The following is a 19459-nucleotide window of genomic DNA, read 5'->3' as shown; positions in this document are numbered from 1 at the left end:
TGAGTCTTTGTGTTAGAGAACTATCTCTGCATTGTAAGACATCTCACAGCATCCTTGGCCTCTAGCCACTAGATGCTGGTAGCACCCACCCAGTTGTGATAGCTAAAAAATGTGTACAACCATTGCCAAATGTCGTCTTGAGAGCAAAACTATCACTGCTCCTTTTCAGCACTTGAGACTACAGTGTCTTACGTAACCGTCAAATATACACATGCCCCCACCTTGCACTGCACTGTAAACAACATTAACCAAGATTTCCAGATGTCTGTGCAACAGTGATTAGGAGACAACAGTGAAAGGAGCTCACATTCTATGGTCATGCCTTACTCTTTTATGCATTTCCCCAAGGCCTTTATCATGATAAACAACCATATATTTATTGAACTGGGCAAGCTTTAACGTGAGGGGAAACTTTCATCAAGGACATGAAATTCAGAGGGGCATTTGGAGGCAAAACTGACACCACTAAATAGAAAACACTTGGGGCAACCTACCTAATGACTTTTCAAAAAATTAACTCAGGGATGTCTGTTCCGCCCCTTGGTTTTCTCGAACATTCACAGAGGAAAGTTACTGGTCCTTCAACTACACTCAAGGTTGGGATTCATTTCAAAAGTATGTCTGTGCCTGGGTTAGTCGCTGGTATCTACAGTAATAATATGGGCCTAGTGTAAACTGCTATTGGCTTGAAAACTCCCTGTACAACAATAAACTTAAGGCACATGTGGATATGCTGCCTAGAAGCTGAAATAATGGTCTTATCTTACACATAATCTCATCTACAAAACTGTATTTAACCAAAAATAGGGGCAGGATCCAGGAACACATTTTTCTTGTTATCAGTGACATCTGTCCTTCCCTGACATCGAGAGCATATTGCTGAAATGGCTTTTTAGGCAGCTCTTGCAAAGACAGATATAGAAAAGTTCTTCCCCCAACTGCCAATGGCAGGAATGAGTGAAGGTACCTGGTTTGGAGAAGATATGGTGCTTACACACAGGAGGCATCTCACGATCCCATGGAGAACCTATGAACTAACAGGACATAATGCTGGAGGGCATAACAAAAAAGTGTGAAATCCATTTTAGGATTTCAGCTCTGGGGAGCTAGAAGGTAGTGTTTTATGACCATGTGGTAATATCCAAAGGCAACTAAAAATTAAGACTTAGTTGGGGCCAGAGCTGGAGATGTTACTTGAAGAATCACATTTATATAACTTCAAAGCTGATCCAAGAGACTAGGAGAGAACAGAAGATCAAGAGAAAATCTAAGGGGAAGTCATGATCAAGGGTTCCAGGGAAGGTAAAAAAATAAATAAATAAATAAATGGCAGTGTGAAAGGTGAACAGTAGCTACCACATGGTACACATTCAGTAAGGGAATACCATACCCTCAGTACTGTACCTGCCACGTGCCAGACAGATACTGGTTACTGCTTTCAATCCATGAGTTCCTAATTCTCCTAACAGGTGCTGTTATTACAGCCGTTTCAAACATAAGGAAACTGAAGCACAGATCAGTTAAGTAATCTAACTCACACACCTAGAGGAATCTGCTCTAAAAAGTAACCATTGGATTTGATTAAATTATCCCCAGGCCGAGAGCAGTTCAATGCTGTGCTGGTGGAAGAAACCAAATTGCAGGACGTTGAAGTACACCAGAGATACCCATCATTTCCTCCCTGTCCACACTCCTTTTTTAGGGAACTTGACATGGAAAGTCTAAAAAGTGCAGGCCTATAAACTGTGAGATACACCTGCATCTCCTGTCTATCCAATTTTCCCATTCCCATCTTCCTCCACCCCAGCCAACTGGACTAGATGTAAATACTAGACCAATTGGATTCCCTCTCCAGAAATTCTAAAACAAAGATTTGGAGATAACCTTTGAGAACCATGCTCCAAAGTCATAGTGAAGCTGTGTTGGCGCCACAGTAACCCAAAGTTTGGGGAAGCAGCAACCAGGAGCTTTCAAGACCGATCTCAAAGAAATTGCAAAAATCAGTTAAGGGCAGAGATACAAGATCATGTGTTTTTGGAGGAAAAATGAAGAATAACTGCCTGAAATCTTTTTGGTTTCCAGGACGCAGAGCTGGAATCACACAGCGGACTTCAGAAGCAGTATTGAAACTGTTACAACAAATGCTTTTTAAAATAAGCTAATTCAACGGCTTGTTGTTCCTTGCAGTCAAATAATCCTCAAGCTATTAAGAGAGGCCAAATGAAAAATACTGAGCAAGCAGCTCCTGTGTGCTTCACATTAACTTTCTGTGATGGGCATCTGAACTCGGGTCAAGGATGAGGAAAATGAGGCTCAAGGATATTAACTAACACATTTGCCCGACTCCAAAATCCAAAGTCTTTACACTGCACCTGATCACCACGCAAGTGTCATTCTCACTGTTCCAGATCACTTCACCACTTATCTCTGTCCCCCATGAAACATTTTCAGACTGATCAGAAAATGCTAACTTTTCTCCTTTATCATGCCAGTGTCTGATCTATACATTCCAAGTGACTATGTCCCCAGGAAATATTAATTTAAAAAAAAATGAAAATTCATGTATGAGTAGAAGAAGGAAGACACTTAGATCTGACCAGACTATTCTAATAAAACATTTTCCTTTCCCTTCCCCACATCACTATTTTCTTATGCCCTTAATTCATACCCAAAATAAGCTGAGATCTTTCCCTGACCTCTTTTCTTCCAAGTAGTTGATTTTGTTGATAAAATGAAAATCACCTGACACCTGACACGCCCTCCAAAAAAATCAGTACACCTAAGTAACTTATCCTAACCAAAGTTACTTCAATTACCTTTCAAAGTCAAAACAACACCCTAAACACTTGAAATCCTTGCCATAAGGTTATGACAGGCAAAACATTATATTTTCTGAGACTCAGTTTGCCAAGATGTAACGGGAGAGAACTTTTCTAATCTAGACTAGTCATCTCCGCCCATTCACAAAAACACATTTTCTGAGGCCCGCACTGAGGTGTAGGGGGTTAAGCCTCCACCTGTGGCGCCAGCATCCCATAACGGCGCCAGTTCATATCCTGACTACCCCTCTTCTGATCCAGCTCTCTGCTAAGCCTGGGAAAGCACAAGATGGTCCAAGTTCTTGGGCCCCTACACCGTGTGGGAGATTCAGAAGAAGCTCCTGGCATGGGATCAGCTCAGTTCCAGCCGTAGCTGCCGTCTGGAAAGTGAACCAGCAGATGGAAGACCTATCCCTCCCTCCCTCTGTCTGTAACTCTACCTCTCAAATAAACAAATTGTTTTAAAGCAACAAATTTTCTAAGTTTTTCACAGCTTCTTCAAGTGCAGACAGAGAATTCCTCTACCCGTTTACTGCCCTTAATGTGTCCTCGAATGTGCTGTCTGAAATGGTTAAAGTTCCTTTTCCAGCAGTAAGTTCCTGAAATTAAAAACACAGTACCATCCTTTTTCCAATCTACAGGCAAAGGAAGACTTCAGCTTCCAGACTCACCCCTGGAGTTCAAAGGCTTCAGAAGGCTCAAGGATTTCTGACTGTTGTTCTGGGTCTTAGGTAACTCTCATAACCTCAACGACTGGGAAATAACTCTTAGACCCTTATCTATCCCATCAACAGTGCAGTTATGCAGGTCCATGTACTAATCACCAGTGCAGCTTGGGAACTCGCTTCTTCCCTCATTCCCTTACATTCTTTAGCTTCTCCTAAATAAATCACTTCATTACAATGACAATTAATTGTGAAACACAAGCTCAACCTCTGGGTCACAGTTCTGCAAAGAGGAACATCAGAAAGTATGAATAACCAGTGTACACAGTGTGGCTGTGTTTTTAAAGGGCTCATTAAATTGCACTATTGCAATGGACATCAACAATGCTGGACAATGCACTGTCATTTACCCTAAAATTATAAACAAAACATTAACAACAAAATCATTTTTTGCATTACTGAGTTCCTTATCTTTTCTGAGTATTTTCCGACATAATAAGATCAGTACCTATCAACCGACAAGGTGGGAAGAAGCTAAGGAAAATTTGGGCGTTTTGCACACGACTGAAAAATTACAAAACTGGAAAGAGAACCGAAATTTTTAACTCCAGTTTGCAAAAGACCATTAGATATGTGTCTCTCAGCAGTATTTCTCACCATGAAATTCCTTAATATCTATGGCTAAACCATCTCCAACTAAGATTCTGGAAGAGAGGGAATGCGGAGGGAAGAATCGTTACCACCCTATACCACTGTAGCGGTTTACATCTCACTATTATTGTCATTTCCCAAAAGTTAAAAGGGGGGGGGGGGTATTTTGTCTACATCAGCGTTTTTAAATAAAGCCGTTTAAATGCCTGGAAAAACAGAAGTACGCTCAATCCTTTCGGATTAGTGAATGACCAGCATTTAAGCCACTAACAACCTAGCAGAGAATCTGACAGCAAACTATCGATACTCGAGGAGTCGCTGGATGCGTTCGGTTTCTGTGACAAGGCTGGGGCAGAGCCCGGCTCCGGGTCTCAGGGGTTCTGACAGCGAAGGATGCTGTTCGGGGTCCAGGTGCAACGTCCTTGCCCCGCTGCGAACGCTCCTGTGCGCAGACCGCGAACACGAACCGAGCTCACGCACCGAGGGCCCGGCTCCGAACACCACCGCGGGGTGGACACCGAGCCTGTCATCCACAGGAGCGACAGCTCGGCCACCACCCTCAGGACCCCCGGAAGACCCGTCACGCGCTCGAGGACACCCCCCACCCCCACCTCCTCGGGCCCGCGCTCCTCCTGCCCTCCTCCCACCGCCGGGAGAAGGCGCCGGGCTCGGGCGGCCCTGAAGCCAGAGCTGGGACTGCGGGGAAGGCGGAGGGGCTGGGACGTCGGAGACAGGCCGCTCCATCCATCCCCGCCGCAGGACCCGCCGCCAGCCCGGTCAACGAACGCGCTGCTTACGGCCGCGGGCGAGTCCGCTCCCGGCTCACCTGGCAGCCTCCGCAGCTCACAAGCATGTCACCGGCCCGCAACGCCCAGCCGCGCGAGCCGGCCGAGCAGGCGGACGCCCCCTCCCGCACCGGCCCCCAGCCCTCCCCCCTCCCAGCCCCGCGGCCCGCCCCCGCCCTGCCCACCCCTTCGGCTTCCGCCGCCGCAGCTCCAGCCAGCAACACCGCCTTCTCCCCACGCCTCCCACTCACTCTCGCGAGAGGCTGCAGTCCCTCTCTCGCGAGAAACACCCCGAGGCCAAGCCCGCGCAAAAGTGGGTGGGCTCTTAAGAAGGAAAGGAGGAACAAGAAAAAACCTTCCCACGTGCTGCGAGGCCGCTAGCGGGGCGGCCCTGCTGGTCACATGACGCCGGGGAGGCCTACCTATTGGCCAGAACCCGCTCAGCCGTGGGAGCTTTAAACTCGAGGCTGACCTACGAACCTGCGGCGGACGTCTTGCGCGCTTCCTGGTGCGTTGCCTTGGAAACGGCTTAACCCTTTCCGCTGGCCCAATATCCGGGCCTCGGCTGGTCCCACGGGTTAGGTTTCAGGCCTGCCCCCTCTCCTTCGACCTCTTCGTCTCAGCGCGGGGCGTCAGCTAGGCTCCTTCTTCGCCTCAAAGCTCGATTTGCTGTCTCCTGGAGCCCCGGGCCCCAGCCGAAGCCCCAGCCCCGCTAGATCCGACAGCCCACGACAGGCCCATCCTTGGGAATAGCTCCGCCCCTTCTCCCCAGCATCTCCAGGGAGAACCACTCACAGCGCCCCTCAAGAGTTAGCACCGAGCGGTCTCCGGGCCCTAGTGCTCGCCCTGATGGCTTTACGTGGTGCCTAAAATGGGAAAGTAAAGCTCTGGTCCCTGAGAAGCAGAGCCCGAGATGCATAACTAGTCTGTTGAGTATTTCCACTCAAAACTGGAAGGGCCAAGCACGTCATGCTGTATCCTGCATAGCCTGTGCCCCTCAGGACGGAGATCCTGAGAGATGATAAAGACCCTTTTTTGAGGTGGCTCGTCATCCTAGAGTTCAGTTTTGCCCTGTTGAGGGGAGAGGTGCGGGTAGGAAGGGGTATTCCTGGGTTCATTTCTATGGTCAACAAAGTTTGGTTGAGCTCCTATGAATGGTAGACACTTCTCCAGGCAGGTGATTGAGCGGTAATGAAGCGAGTCTAGGCTACACGGGCTTATCTGAGAGGGGAAAAGAAGAAAGAACACGCAATCCGTTGGTGCTGAGCTTCAGGCAGAGGCGTTAAAACAGTGATGCCCATGCTGACTGGGTGGGAGGTTACTTCCGGGACGGCCCCTCTGGGGAGGAGACACTGGAGCTTGGTGAGGACATGGGGCGAGCAGGTTTCAAGGAGAAGTAGAAATCATGGGCCCTGAATGAAAACCTGTTGTTGCGCATTTGAGGGGGAAAAATGGAAAAGGGGAAACAAGTTTCTCTGGGGAGGTCAACAAAAGTGGGCCAGGTCCTGTAGAGCTTTGTTAGCCAAGAAAGGAATCGGTAGTGCCAACGAGGGCATTGAGGTTTTACATAGTAGAGAGAGCTATACTGTTTTTTTTTTTTTAAGGTCTTCCATGGCGAGAATTGATTTTATGGAGGCCAAAGCAGAAACTGGGAGATTAGGAGACTTGTAGTCCAGGTGAGAGGCAATCATAAAAAATGTAATTTCCAATTATCTTGAAATTGCTGTTCTAAAACCCATTAAGTCGGAGCCTTAGTGCTAACTGCTGCCTTTTCTTAAGAACACGTATTTTGAGTAGGAGAAATAAATGGGATTTTGTTGTTGTAACTTGGAAAAGGGGATGGCCCAGAAGGAAAGGTCCTCCTCTGATCTTCTTCCCTCCATTAATGCCACACAGGTTGCCACCTCCTGTGTCTACTCTTAGAGTCAATCTAAAAAAAAAGACCATAAAATGATGTACCATGTAGAAACTTACTCTTTAGTGTAAAATTCGCTAAGATAGAGGTTCAAGGCTGGAAAAGGAGCAGGCTGCTTCCCTAAAATAAATAGGAATCAGGAGGTTTCACTTCCAACCAGAAGCCTCTCATTTTCTAGTATCACAGCCAGATCAAGGTTCCTTATCATCCTGGAGTCTCAGCTTCCTCATACATAAAACAAGACAACATAACCAGTCTACCCACAAAGTAGTTAAGGCTGAATTACACTTTGGCATGCACACACCAGTAGGACGGAAGCTGGAAAGGGAAATGAAATAAATCTTCATGAAAACCTAACAGAGTCAGCAGCACAAGCCAAATGAAATTGGACTTACACACACACCAGCTGAGGAACTATGAAATTGATTAATACAGATACCAGGAATGCTTTCCTAAGAAATGTTGGCCTTCTCGGAGTGTGAAAACGGAAGCGGTGCCACCTGCTCAACCTCATATTCCCTTTCTCTGGAGCTATTTTGAACCTCTGTAGTATTTAATAAATAATGATTCACATGTTCCTAATCAGGGCTTAAGAACAAGATAGAAAATAAATTTTTAAAAGATCTAACATTGTATCTTAAAGTTTGGCTAGTACCTGAATTTTGATGAAAACAAGATTTCAAGAAACATGATAGAATTACTTTTCGAAAGGAAAAATGCCAGAGAAAAATTATTCTAACAAACGGAGATCATTTGTTTAAAATGCTAATTGAGTACTTTTAAACCTTGTTTACTGCCTTCGTAATGATTAACTAAAACAGCTGCTTGGTACTGCTAATATAGAGGAACAGTGGATTCTGCCATTCTAACATGTATTAATAGAGTTATAAATACTCCAGTAAGACAGTTATTCTGGTCTCTTGTGCTAGGTATGATTACTTGCAATACGATGAATAGAAAGTGAGAAGAAATTTCGGATTGAGACCCAGTTCCATGATGTCCCTAGTTCTTGTATTTTAAAAATTATTTTATTTAGCAGTTTTGTTGAGATATAATTCACATATCATGCAATTCAATGCTTTTTGGCACATCCACAGAATCATTCTATCATCACCAAAATCTAATTTTCCAACAGTTTTCTTCCCCTTTAAAGGAACCCCATATCCATTCAGTCAGTCCCTCACCTCATTCTCAGCCCTAAGCAATCACTATGTCTTGATAAATTTGCTTATTCTGTGGACATTCTACATAATGAAGTGAAGCAATAGATGGTCTTTTGTGTCTCACTTCATAAGCGTAGCATGCATTTTGCAAGGGTCACCATGTTGTTGCATGTATTAGTGCTTCCTTTCTTTTTATTATCAAATAATTATTTTATGCATAGAGCACAGGTTAATAATTTGTCAGATGGTAGACATTTGAGTTGTTTCTACTTTCTGGCCACTATGAATAATGCTGCTTTGAACGTTCATATAGTTGTGTTGTGTGGCCGTTGTGTATTCTTTTTAAGACTTGAAGTATAAAACATTAAATTGGACCAACTTACAAAGTCCGTATTTCTTGTCCTAGCCTAGTCACTTTGTTCCTGGGCTTTGTCTTCTTGCCTGCTGCGTGAAGTATGTGCAGAGGATGGGTGTTCCCACTCAGGCAGTTCGCAGCTGACCATGTCACTCCCCTACTTAGAGCCCTTCTGTGGCTTTGCATGCGTTGCATTCTCCCAATGTCAGCCTACCTGTCTCTTCTGCCCCTCCCTCTTTCAGTTCCTCCTAGTGGGACTAAAACCCTCCTTGCCTCAGAGCCTTCTCATGAGCTGTTCCTTCAGTAGCGAATCTTCTTTCTCTGTCCATCCATCCTAAGCCTCTGAGTGCCCAGGAACCCCTCAGCTTTCAGTTCTGCTCTCATTCTCCCTGCCCCCCAGACTACGGTAGTCCCCTTTATCTAAGGCTCTCCACTATTTCTTCAAAGCAGTTATCAACTTATAAGGATTTTTATTTGTGTGATTATTCTGTTAACTTCCCCTAGAGTATTGGGTCCATAGGCAGGGACTGTTTTTGCTCACCAGTGCCTGGCAATAGTTGCTCAATAACTACCCTGAGGAAGGAAGCATGGAGCAGAGAAGGATGGGAGGGGAGGATAGAAGCTGTCCTCCCAGTCAATTCTATATTCCTAAGGAATCTTCAGTAAAGTCTTGGTAAATGATATCTGCCAGACTGTGCTGTGCTAAGGGGAATTAATGATAAGACCTGCCCCACATGTGGGGTGGTGCATCACAGAAAAACAAGTGTCCTCTACCAATGCAGTGGTGTGTAGAGGAGCCAAGGCTGAGCAGTATGACCAATCAGAGAACACAGGCTTGACTAAGGAACTTAAGAGAACACCTGGAAAACCCAGGGACATTTTGGTAGGCTAATTTCTAGCAATAAAATTGCTAGTGTCTCTTCCACTGTGATTTTGTAATTTAATGGAAATATTTTGAGTTTTGGTCATAGACTAATGGACCCAAGAAATTTGGGTTATAGGTACATGAAAGAATTAACAACTGAAGATGGTTGAATGATTTGTTCTAGATCAGATTGGGCACTAAATGTCATAGTTCAGACTAAAATTAGCTGGTCCTATCTTTCAGTGAAACTAAGCATACTGCATAGAGCTTGGTCTCAGCCTAATCCTTTGACTACAAAGGCAGGCATCATCTTTCCCCAGGAGCTTTGGAGCTTTACACCAGCAGCTCTGGGACAGCCAGAAGCAGATTCCATGCCTCTTCCTGTTTGAAAACTTGTCTCCCTTTGGCCCACTTGCTGAATTCCTGCCTGAGTGATGTTTCCTGCCTGACTGATAGCCCCAGCTGGCAGTTCACTTGTGAGAGGGAGATAGCAAGGCCTTATTATCCACATGGCTCAGTTTCTGGATTTGGGTTTTTATTTTTTAATGCTCATGAATTAATACACTTTATGTAGAACGTTGAAAAATACAGGAAAAGATAATGAAGCAGACTGCCTCTTTTGGTGGTTGCATTACATGCATTATTTAATAGTTCTTAATAAAATAATGGAAAACATTTTGAAAGTAGAAAATGTAGCTTTAGCAGTCCCTGAAATAATGTAAAAATGCTTTGTAGATTTTAGAGACGAAGTTCTTCCATCTTGCCTTTGTTCTTAAGCATGTATAAGCATGTCTGTTGCGTCATAGTTTATATTCTTCAGTAATTCTTTTGTGGTAAGTCTTCTGAAGGGTAGAAACCATCTTAACCACTGCTGTAACATAATATTTAGTAATTTTTAATATACGAAGGCACTCATTAAACTATGAATTCTAAAATCATAACTATACTTATTAGTATATAGTACAGATAATAATTCACAAGTGCCACTATGAATTAAAGAACTCTTAAATGGCAAAATAAATCTGAGTGCTATTATATCTCATAGTCAAATACTTTTTCTTTTCTGATTTAAATCATTATAGTCACAGGTACTTATTGACTTATGCAACTTTTAACATGTGAAGTAACAATGTACCCTCTCAAGAAAATACACGATTGAAATTCAACAGCAAATAATCATGCCTCAGTGTAATTACTTCAGATGAGACTCTCTTTAAATATCATTGCCCTGATGGTTTCAAATGCCTGACATATAGTTAATTATAAAATAAAAGCACAAAATATTATAAAAGTTTATGTTACGGAAATTACTAATTCAAAGAAGTATGAAGGTTATCAAGCATTTAAAAACAGTATTAAGTAAATAGAAAATATAATTTGCAAAATAAATTATACTCAACTTTTAAAAATTGTCTTTTGCAAAAGGTAAGGTAGACTTCTATTTCATATGAGCCCATAACATACATGCTTACTGTTTTTAAAATGGTATCAGATAATTTTCCCTGGATTGCATTCAAATGGCAAGGGCAGTCTTTTGAATATTGTCATAACTTTATGACAGATAAAACAGACCCTGGATCAAGCTGTTCCTGGGTCTGCCATTCGTGTTACTTGGCTGCCTTGCTTTTCAAATGAAACATTAATTTAACATGCAAATAACAACATCCTCGTTCATTAGTTAACTCACATGAAATTCCACAGAAATATCCTTATGTGATTAGATCTTTAGGTGCCAGTCGTGCCCACAAAACATGTCTCCTTCTGGGGCAGGAAGTCATTAAACACTGTTGTAAAAATCTAGGTTGAAAACTTTCAGAGCTTTTAAGATACCTTGAAAGTTTCCTAGACTAAGCTTTAGGATATCTCTGTTCTACTGAGGGTTTTAAGCCTTTTAAACTATGCTAGAGATGTCTGGTCTGCCCCCATAGCAGTTTTGATCCTTATTTGTTTTAGATTCCCTTGGGCCAACTTGAACAAATCCCTCACAATGGAATTTGTGAGATCAGCCAAACTTCTGAAGGGACAGACTAGGATTCCTCATAGCTAATGGTCGTGAATACTGATGTAGCCATCCTCACTAATTTGTTGATTGACCTGCCTACCTCACTTCATAGCTAGCCCAATTTCCATTAAAAGTATGTGGTTATGGCAAAAAAATAGCAAATACAACCATAGGTTTCATGAATACCAGTGTGGTGTTCAGCACAAAAGAAGTGGTGGCCTCGGTCTACTCTGAGCTAAGCAATCCACACCTGTATCACCCAAGTGAGGTAGGACCAGAGATGAGGGCATTCAGGAAGATAGCAAATGTGAAATTTAACCCATGGGTATTTAGACCAAAGAAATTAAGACTTAGAGGGGTATAATAAACTGAAGTTGAAAGGCTATTAAACAAGAAATGTCTTAGGCTTCCTCTCTCCAAGAAAGAAGGCACAGATTTTGGTTCAGTTCTAAGGAAAAAAAAAAATCATTGCTGTTTTAAAAATGGAATGGGTTATCTAGGGCTGGCGCCGCGGCTCACTAGGCTAATCCTCCGCCTTGCGGCACCGGCACACCGGGTTCTAGTCCCGGTCGGGGCACTGGATTCTATCCCGGTTGCCTCTCTTCCAGGCCAGCTCTCTGCTGTGGCCAGGGAGTACAGTGGAGGATGGCCCAAGTCCTTGGGCCCTGCACCCCATGGGAGACCAGGATAAGTACCTGGCTCCTGCCATCGGATCAGCGCGGTACGCCGGCCGCAGCGCACTGGCCGCAGCGGCCATTGGAGGGTGAACCAACGGCAAAGGAAGACCTTTCTCTCTGTTTCTCTCTCTCTCACTGTCCACTCTGCCTGTCAAAAAAAAAAAAAAAAAAATGGAATGGGTTATCTTTATAAACAATGAGTATCAAATTTCTTTTTATCTAGTTAATAATATTTTTAAAATAACTTTTGTATAGCCCAGTTTTTAAAATATGAAACATTTATTTATTTATTTGCTGAATAAACCGACAAATAGCTCTCCCTTTGCTGGTTTTCTTCTCAAATGCTCCCAATGGCTGCGACTGGGCCCAGCTGAAACCAGGAGCTGAGAACTCAATCCGGGTCTTGTGTGGATGGCAAGGACCCATCACCTTGAGCCATTACCACTGCCTCCCAGAGTGCACGATAGCAGGAAGCTGGATTCTAGAGCAGAGCTGGGACTGAAACCCAGGCACTGTGATTTGAGATGCAGCTGTCCCTACTGGGATCTTAACCACTAGACCAAACCCCAGTCCTGTAGAGCCCAGACTTGAGGCACTAAACTCTTCAAAATATTCTGCTCTTATCTCTAAACAAATTGAAAACTGTTCCTTTTTAAGTATATCCCTATCTCACGTTTGATTGTACAAGTTACTAGCCTTATTATTGCTATAACAAGATTCTTAAAAAGCTCTTGTTATCTTCAAAGAGCATGCCTATAGGCAGAATATTATGGATGTATCAAGATTCCTACAGAGTTCTTATTTAACAGTAAAAGGCCTGTAATTTTCTTTCTCTTTTTCAGATGGTCATTAACGCTTCTGAAACTGGCATATAAACTCCTGATGAAAGTTAAGTCTGCAAGGAAATAAGGTCTGGTAAATCACTAATTTTTATGTTTGGTTTAAAGAAATGGCATTCTTCCCTGGGGAAAAGAACGTTTACACAACATTTACAAGATGCTACTTGAGCTTTAATGTCAAACTCTATGCCCTTCAAATTTTAATATTAATAAACCTTTTATGTAAGTCTTTAAAAAATCTTGAACATTCTCTGCTCAGTTAATTCTTTATGTTATTCTAAGAGTTAAATTTCAGTGGGGGGGGGGGGTCGGTAAGAATCCTCTACTGCAGTTTGCTGAACTGTGCATTATCCTATCTGGGTTCGTGATCATTATCACCTTTCCACACCAGCATCCACTGAAATGCATGCATCTCTGCCTGGTCTCCAGCTACAGTGTCAGCGCTGCTTTCTGTTACAACACCCTTATTAAGATGCTTGAACAACACCATCTCACCAACAGGGAGCCCCCTCTGCAAAAATGGCATTTGATTCTTAGATACCATACAGAATCTGGATACCAGCCCTTCCTGCCAGGGCACAACAAATACTTACATTCTTTGTTTTCAATAATTTGATTCACCACCTCCTGTGGGGACAAAGTTTTGTGAAACCACAATGTCTCATCCTATGACCCAGCATATTTTGGGCCATTTGTCTCTCACCTAGGAAGGGCATTAATAGTTATATTAATAGATCAGGCAAATCCTCAACTTGCCCTCAGAAGTCTCTGTCACAGGACCTGAAATTCATAGAATACTGTCCTGAATTCTTCTCTTTGTTCATTTGTTTACTTTGACCAAATTAAGGTTCTACTTTGGCTCATGACTTCTGCTAGCTCTAGGTCAGAAAGTGAAAGTGATGGAACACAATGATGTAAAGATACATGCAAAAACAAACACCTGCTGGGAGCAACCACAAGCTTTACCTGCCTCCTGCCAAGCATCCAATTTCCCTGGACCACCTTCATAATGGATTTCCTCACTAAGCTCCCTTCCTCTCAGTAATGTAACACCACCTTCTTGACTGTTCCAGTAACAAGTGGCTCACTTCCACTTACGCCAGAGAATCCCCACAGGAGTCACTTGGATCATCATACTGGTCAACTGCCTCCACAAAGGCACCACCAAGACTGCTGTGCTCTGAGGACCCCTCCCTTTACATTCAGGGTGACCTTACACCCAGCATTGTCTAGTATAGCATTTTTTAATCTACTGTCAGCTCTTCTCTTCTTTCTCAAAAATATCTCAGGATATTGTGGGCGTAGTTAAGATGCTGCTTGGGATGCCTGTGTCCCATGTTACGGTGCTTGGGTTTGAATCCCAGCTCTGCTTCCTTTTTTTTAAAAAAAGATTTATTTATTTATTTGAAAGTCAGAATTACACAGAGGAGAGGCAGAGAGAGAGGAGGAGAGAGAGAGAGAAAGGTGTCTTCCACCCACTGGTTCACTCCTCAATTGGTCACAACAGCTGGAGCTGCACCCATCTGAAGCCAGGAGCCAGGAGCTTCTTCCAGGTCTCCCACACGGGTGCAGGGACCCAAGGACTTGGGCCGTCTTCTACTGCTTTACCAGGCCATAGCAGAGAGCTGGATTGGAAGTGGAGCAACCAGGTCTCGAAACGGTGCCCATGTGGGATGCCGGCACTGCAGGCAGCAGCTTTACCCACTACGCCACAGCACCGGCCCTGCAGCTCTGCTTCCTATTCCAGCTTCCTGCTGATGTAAGACCCTGAAAGGCAGCAGGTGATGGCTCAGGTACTTGGGTTTCTGCCACCCACATAGGTCGAGTTCTGAGCTTCTGGGTGCAACCTGGCCTACCTCCAACAATTGTAGGTATTTGGTGAGTGAACCAGTGGACAACCAGTGGACAATCTCTCTGTCTCTATGTGTCTCTCTGCCTTTCAAATTAAAATATATATATATATAATTAAAATTTTAAAATTATATCTCAGTATGGAAAATCTACAGATATCATGTTTATATCATGCCTTAGGCAAATACTTTGTACTTGTCTATCAAAGTGGACTTGTCCCAGGATACCACCCCCAGACGGTAGGCTGGTAAATATAACTGGCTAAACTCAAAAGATGACTCCTCAGTGCCACCCTCCTCCAACTCCAATATAACTAATGGTCACCTCTACTTCCCACTTCTATTTTTAAAACATCATCCATCTTTATCTCAGAACACCAAATATCTGGGAACTACATTTTCTATTTCTTGAGTTTAATTCTCCTGTCAGTGTTTATAACTGTAGCATATATTGAGGAATTGTAAGCCACAAAGGATAACTAGCAGACTTTCTCAGGGAAATTGAGACCTTCAAATGATGAGCCAGTGGTGGTACCCAGGCATGATCCTAAAGGCATATTACTAGTCTCCATAGCATCTTGAGCATTTCTTTGCCTGCAGTTCTTCACAAAGCTACAGGTACCATTCTCATCTTAGCATTTTGACCATCGTACTTGGGATGTACAACTGCAGTTCCTAATGCTGTACATTCTACAGAAAACTTCATTCTACAGAGACCTCTTTTTTTGTTTTTAAGATTTATAAATAATCTTGAAATGCAGAGTTACAGGGAGAGATTGATAGAGAAAGATGGCATTGTAGGTGGTGGCCTAACCTGCTACACCTGGCCCCCATAGGTCCCTCTTCAACCTGCTCAATTAAACTCCTACTCTTCATAGTACTAAAGGATATTTAGGAATACATAGTTCATGTCATTCCAGATTCCTAACTTCACTGGGAACAAATCCAATACTTACACAAATGGAATATCATCAGAAAAAGAAATCTGAGGGCTTGCCACCTCATCTCTGCCTGCTATTTGGGGGTCCTTGGCCACTACCTACAGGGAAGATGTAGGAACTTGTAATTCTGGGATTTCTACTGCAATCTGATCCCTAGAAAATTCTTGAGTCCATGTGGAGGAGGTATCATCACCTATCACCAAACTTCAACTCTGAGAAATTTTGAGAAGACATTTGTCAGGAAGCCTACATGAGATAAAATTCCCCAACCTCGGACTCTGGCCCGTCTCCTGTTTCACTCATTATCTTTCCTTTTACACAACCAGTTTCAGTACCATGCCACTGGAAGGCTGGCAGGACTGTGCCTTGTTTATAATTGATTCCTAAGAGCCTGTCACAGAAGTGGGCAGTGGACATTAACTGGGCAACAGGCACATCTGTGCTGTTCCACGCTACTTTTTAACTCTTTGCTTGAGACTTTTTGCTTGCAAAATGGGGACGAAATAGTGTGTAGCTCTGGGATGGCAGTCAGTAGACTTCAAGGTAATGGAGACTGCAGGTGGGATGTGGTCCTGTTGCTAAAGAGGCTAAGTCAGGTGTGAGCCGTGGACTGTAAAAGGGCAACAAATACAGAGTCTTGTAGGGAAGAAGCCAAGGTAGCATAGAACCAGAGAGAAATCTTCAGAGAGCAGAAGGGTCAAAATACTCAAATACAGAGCTTTTCAAGTGAGCTAAAGTGAAAGGTTGCTAAGCAGATAGGTGCTGTGCAAGTAGCTGGAGGGCATGCCTTCCTGGGTGCCCACTTAAGGGACTTGGGATGTCCTTATCATCTCCAATACAGAGGCTCTAGTTCCAAGAAGTACTGTATCTCTAGGTCTGACAGTGAGGGAAGGTAATGAGAGAGAGCTGGGTCCCAATAAATTTTTATTTTAAGGGCCTGGATTGCAAGAGTGGTTAATTTGATCAGTCTGACACAGGTTAGGAAGGAAATCAGAAAGCTTAGCAAGTGCTGAGAGCTATAAATTTTTGTCTCTCTGAGCTAGGGCTCTCTATTACACACATTCACTGGATCAGGACAGGTTTTGGGCAACAGAGCTAAGTGAAAATCCAGTCTGGAGTTCAGAGTTCCATATCCCAAAGATAGTTCATGAATGCAGCAGGTGTAAAGGATCCAAGGAGACCAGGTGACAAAATAGAGCACCAGAGAATCTAGCCTTAAGAGCTTCTCAGAAATCCAGGCTGACAGGCAACAGGCACTAAGAAAGTATAGCAACAAATAAAATGGCCTCTGTCAGACACTAGTTTGGGAAGAGGGATAGCCAAAGCAAAAGGGCTTCCAATATGGGATCATCTCCTTAGTTACCAGGGAACTCAGGTCCAGAAAAAATAGAGGAATCAAGTTTTGTGAGTCAGGGAACCATATGATCAGATTAGAGATATAAAATAAGAGTTAGAGGCAACATCTGGGTGTTTTATATACCCTGAAAAGGTTTTGAAGTAATAATAATCATAGAGCCTGGTGGGCATAGGGTTGTTCTGCAGGTACAAGATGGAGAAAGAAAGTGGGAATTAGGTAGAGTATAATTTTAAATTATTAAATGTTTAAATATTTAAATTTTAATATTTAGAATAAAAATGAAATAACATGAGTCTTCTTTTAAGAAGCAGAATGTTCCAGATACAGCTAAAGCCCCATTCTCAGAATCTCTTTCCCTTTCCTTTCTCAATGTAGGAAACCACTCCCTTGAAATTGACATAGAATACTACCAAGAGTGTTTTTATATGTTTCCTATATGTGTATGAATCTATGAACAATATGTAGTATTGGCTGAGTGTTTAACTTTTTTCCTGTTTGTGAAACCTCAATAAAGCTTAAAAAGTTAAGTGCAACAGTATTCCCAGAGACTTGCGAATCTGTCTCCTTGCTTCAACAGTGTTTGACCAGAATGGGCCCCATGGCTCATTCTCCCAGCTTGCCATGCCCTCCATTCTCCTCTCCAATTGCAACCTCGAGGACCACTTCCTAGCCATCTTCTGTATCTGGGACAGCCAGCATCATGTCTGGGGTGATCTCGGAGTTGCTGAGCAACCATGACCTCCATCAGAAGTACTTCACTGAGGTGGAGGCTGCTGTCACCCACCTGATCAATTGGCATGCACAGTCCTCCTGCGCAGACCTCTCTCTGGACTTCTATGGACACTGCTCCGGAGGGCCTGGGTCACTTCTCCTGTGAGTTGGCCAAGGAGAAGCACCAGGGCCCCAAGCATGTGTGAAGGTGCAAAACCAGAGTGGCAGCTGCACACACCCTCTTCTAGGGTGTGCACTACAGAAGCTGCCATAGCCCTGGAGAAGAATCCGAAACAGGCCATTTTGGATTTTCATGCCTTGAGTTCTGCCCACACAGGCCATCATCTCTGTGACTTCCTAAGAATTACTTTATGGAGGAGGAGTAAAACTGCTCAAGAAGATGGGTGGTGACCTGACTAAACTCTGTGGGCTGGCAGGAACCAGGTGCCTCCTCGTGGTCTCCCATGCGGGTGCAGGGCCCAAGCACTTGGGCCATCCTCCACTGCCCTCCTGGGCCACAGCAGAGAGCTGGATTGGAAGAAGAGCACAAGGGACTAGAACCCGGAGCCCATATGGGATGCTGGTGCCGCAGGCAGAGGACTAACCAAGTGAACCAAGGTGCCGGCCCTTATTTCCTTAATTTTTAAGCAGTATCTTTCTTACAGTCTAAGGCACATACCTGACAATGTCCAATATTTTTTTGCCTTTGTATTTTATCCTCTGACAATGAGATTTTACTAGCCAAAAATCTTATTACTTCTCTCTCACAGAACACTTGAACAGATTAATTACAGTGTTGTAAACTCATTACTTCATTTACCTTCTGAAAGAGAACACTGACAGCAAATCAAGTGGTTATTATATGTCCTCTTTCAGAATATAAATTATAGGAAATACTTGGAACCCAAAGTCTTCTAATCTGTTATTCTTCAAAAATTCTTATCCAGTTAAAAAATTCATCCATTCTGTATAAAATAAAAGCAATTTTTTAAGTATTCTGTAACGTAGTTAACATCCATAATATATAAAGGACTAATACATTTCCCAAATACTATTGCTCACTAGATTATTTAGATCAGCACAAATATAACTCTTATATGAGTGCAATGCAAGCCATGTATATAGAATTTTAAATTTTTCTAGTGGTCATGTTTTTAAAAAGTTGAGAAACATGCAAAATAATGTTATGTAACCCTAAATATTAAAAATAGTTTAACAATCAATATAAACATTATTGAAACATTTTACATTCATTTTTCATACCCAGCTACAAAGTTCAGAGTGTATATTTAGAAAATTCAGACCAGCCACATCTTGAATATTCAATAGTCAAATGTAGCTAGTGGCTGCTATATCGGACAGTTCAGGTCTGAGCCAATCTTCCTTTGTAACTAACTAAAAATGTTGATTAATATAAATGAAAGCAAGAACCAGAAAGTTCATCCAATCATCATTTTGTTTTAAGGCATTTACTTCATGGTTACTTTGAGCTTTCGTTTTTAATTTTTTTTATATTTGTATTTATTTGAAAAGCAGACAGAAATCTCTCAACTGCTTGTTCACTCCCCAAATGTACACAACACCAGAAGCGGGTCAGGCAGAATCCAGGAGCTGGGTACTAAGTCTCCCACAACTCTTATGTGGGTGACAGGAACCCAAGTACTTGAGCCACCACCTGCTGCCTCTTAGGGTATGTGTTAGCAGGAAGCTGGAATGGAGAGCAGAGCTGGGGTTCAAACTGGGCCCTCTGATATGTGAAATAGGCATCCCCCTTGGTGACCTAACTACTGCCAAATGCCTGCCCTGAGCATTTGGAAAAAGATAGTCAAGCCAGAACCCACTGTCACTGGGCAGTCTAAGGGGA

The 19459-nt window shown here is 43.2% G+C and overlaps 2 protein-coding genes and 1 long non-coding RNA gene across 17 annotated transcripts in view; 1 reads left to right on the top strand and 2 right to left on the bottom strand.

Moving 5' to 3' along the window:
* Nucleotides 1-5674, bottom strand: part of AKAP11 (A-kinase anchoring protein 11) — a 57289-nt gene extending 51615 nt beyond the window's left edge. For 3 of the 13 annotated variants that reach the window (XM_051850636.2, XM_070048752.1, XM_070048755.1), the window contains exon 1: nt 5106-5219. Coding sequence is in view for 2 of the 13 variants with exons in the window: in XM_070048750.1 (XP_069904851.1) it covers nt 1885-1910 (26 nt within the window). In the remaining 11 variants the exon portion in view is untranslated. The other 10 variants (XM_051850633.2, XM_017343495.3, XM_070048754.1 and 7 more) reach the window with 7 other exon arrangements.
* Nucleotides 5291-19459, top strand: part of LOC103349063 (uncharacterized) — a 40211-nt gene continuing 26042 nt past the window's right edge. For 2 of the 3 annotated variants that reach the window (XR_011378783.1, XR_011378782.1), the window contains exons 1-3: nt 5291-5428; nt 6525-6596; nt 12740-12807. This is a non-coding gene — a long non-coding RNA (uncharacterized lncRNA). Of the gene's footprint in view, nt 5429-6524; nt 6597-12739; nt 12808-17461; nt 17598-19459 lie in introns of those variants that run through there. The other variant, XR_011378781.1, reaches the window with a different exon arrangement.
* Nucleotides 9916-19459, bottom strand: part of DGKH (diacylglycerol kinase eta) — a 234059-nt gene continuing 224515 nt past the window's right edge. Inside the window, exon 30 of the mRNA XM_051850644.2 lies at nt 9916-10089. Within this exon, the coding sequence (XP_051706604.2) occupies nt 10019-10089 (71 nt within the window). The 3' untranslated portion in view covers nt 9916-10018. The remainder of the gene's footprint in view (nt 10090-19459) is intronic.

The sequence above is a fragment of the Oryctolagus cuniculus genome, chromosome 9 (assembly GCF_964237555.1).
Source record: "Oryctolagus cuniculus chromosome 9, mOryCun1.1, whole genome shotgun sequence".
NCBI classification, from domain to species: domain Eukaryota; kingdom Metazoa; phylum Chordata; class Mammalia; order Lagomorpha; family Leporidae; genus Oryctolagus; species Oryctolagus cuniculus.
This window is presented reverse-complemented; position numbering and strand designations above follow the sequence as displayed.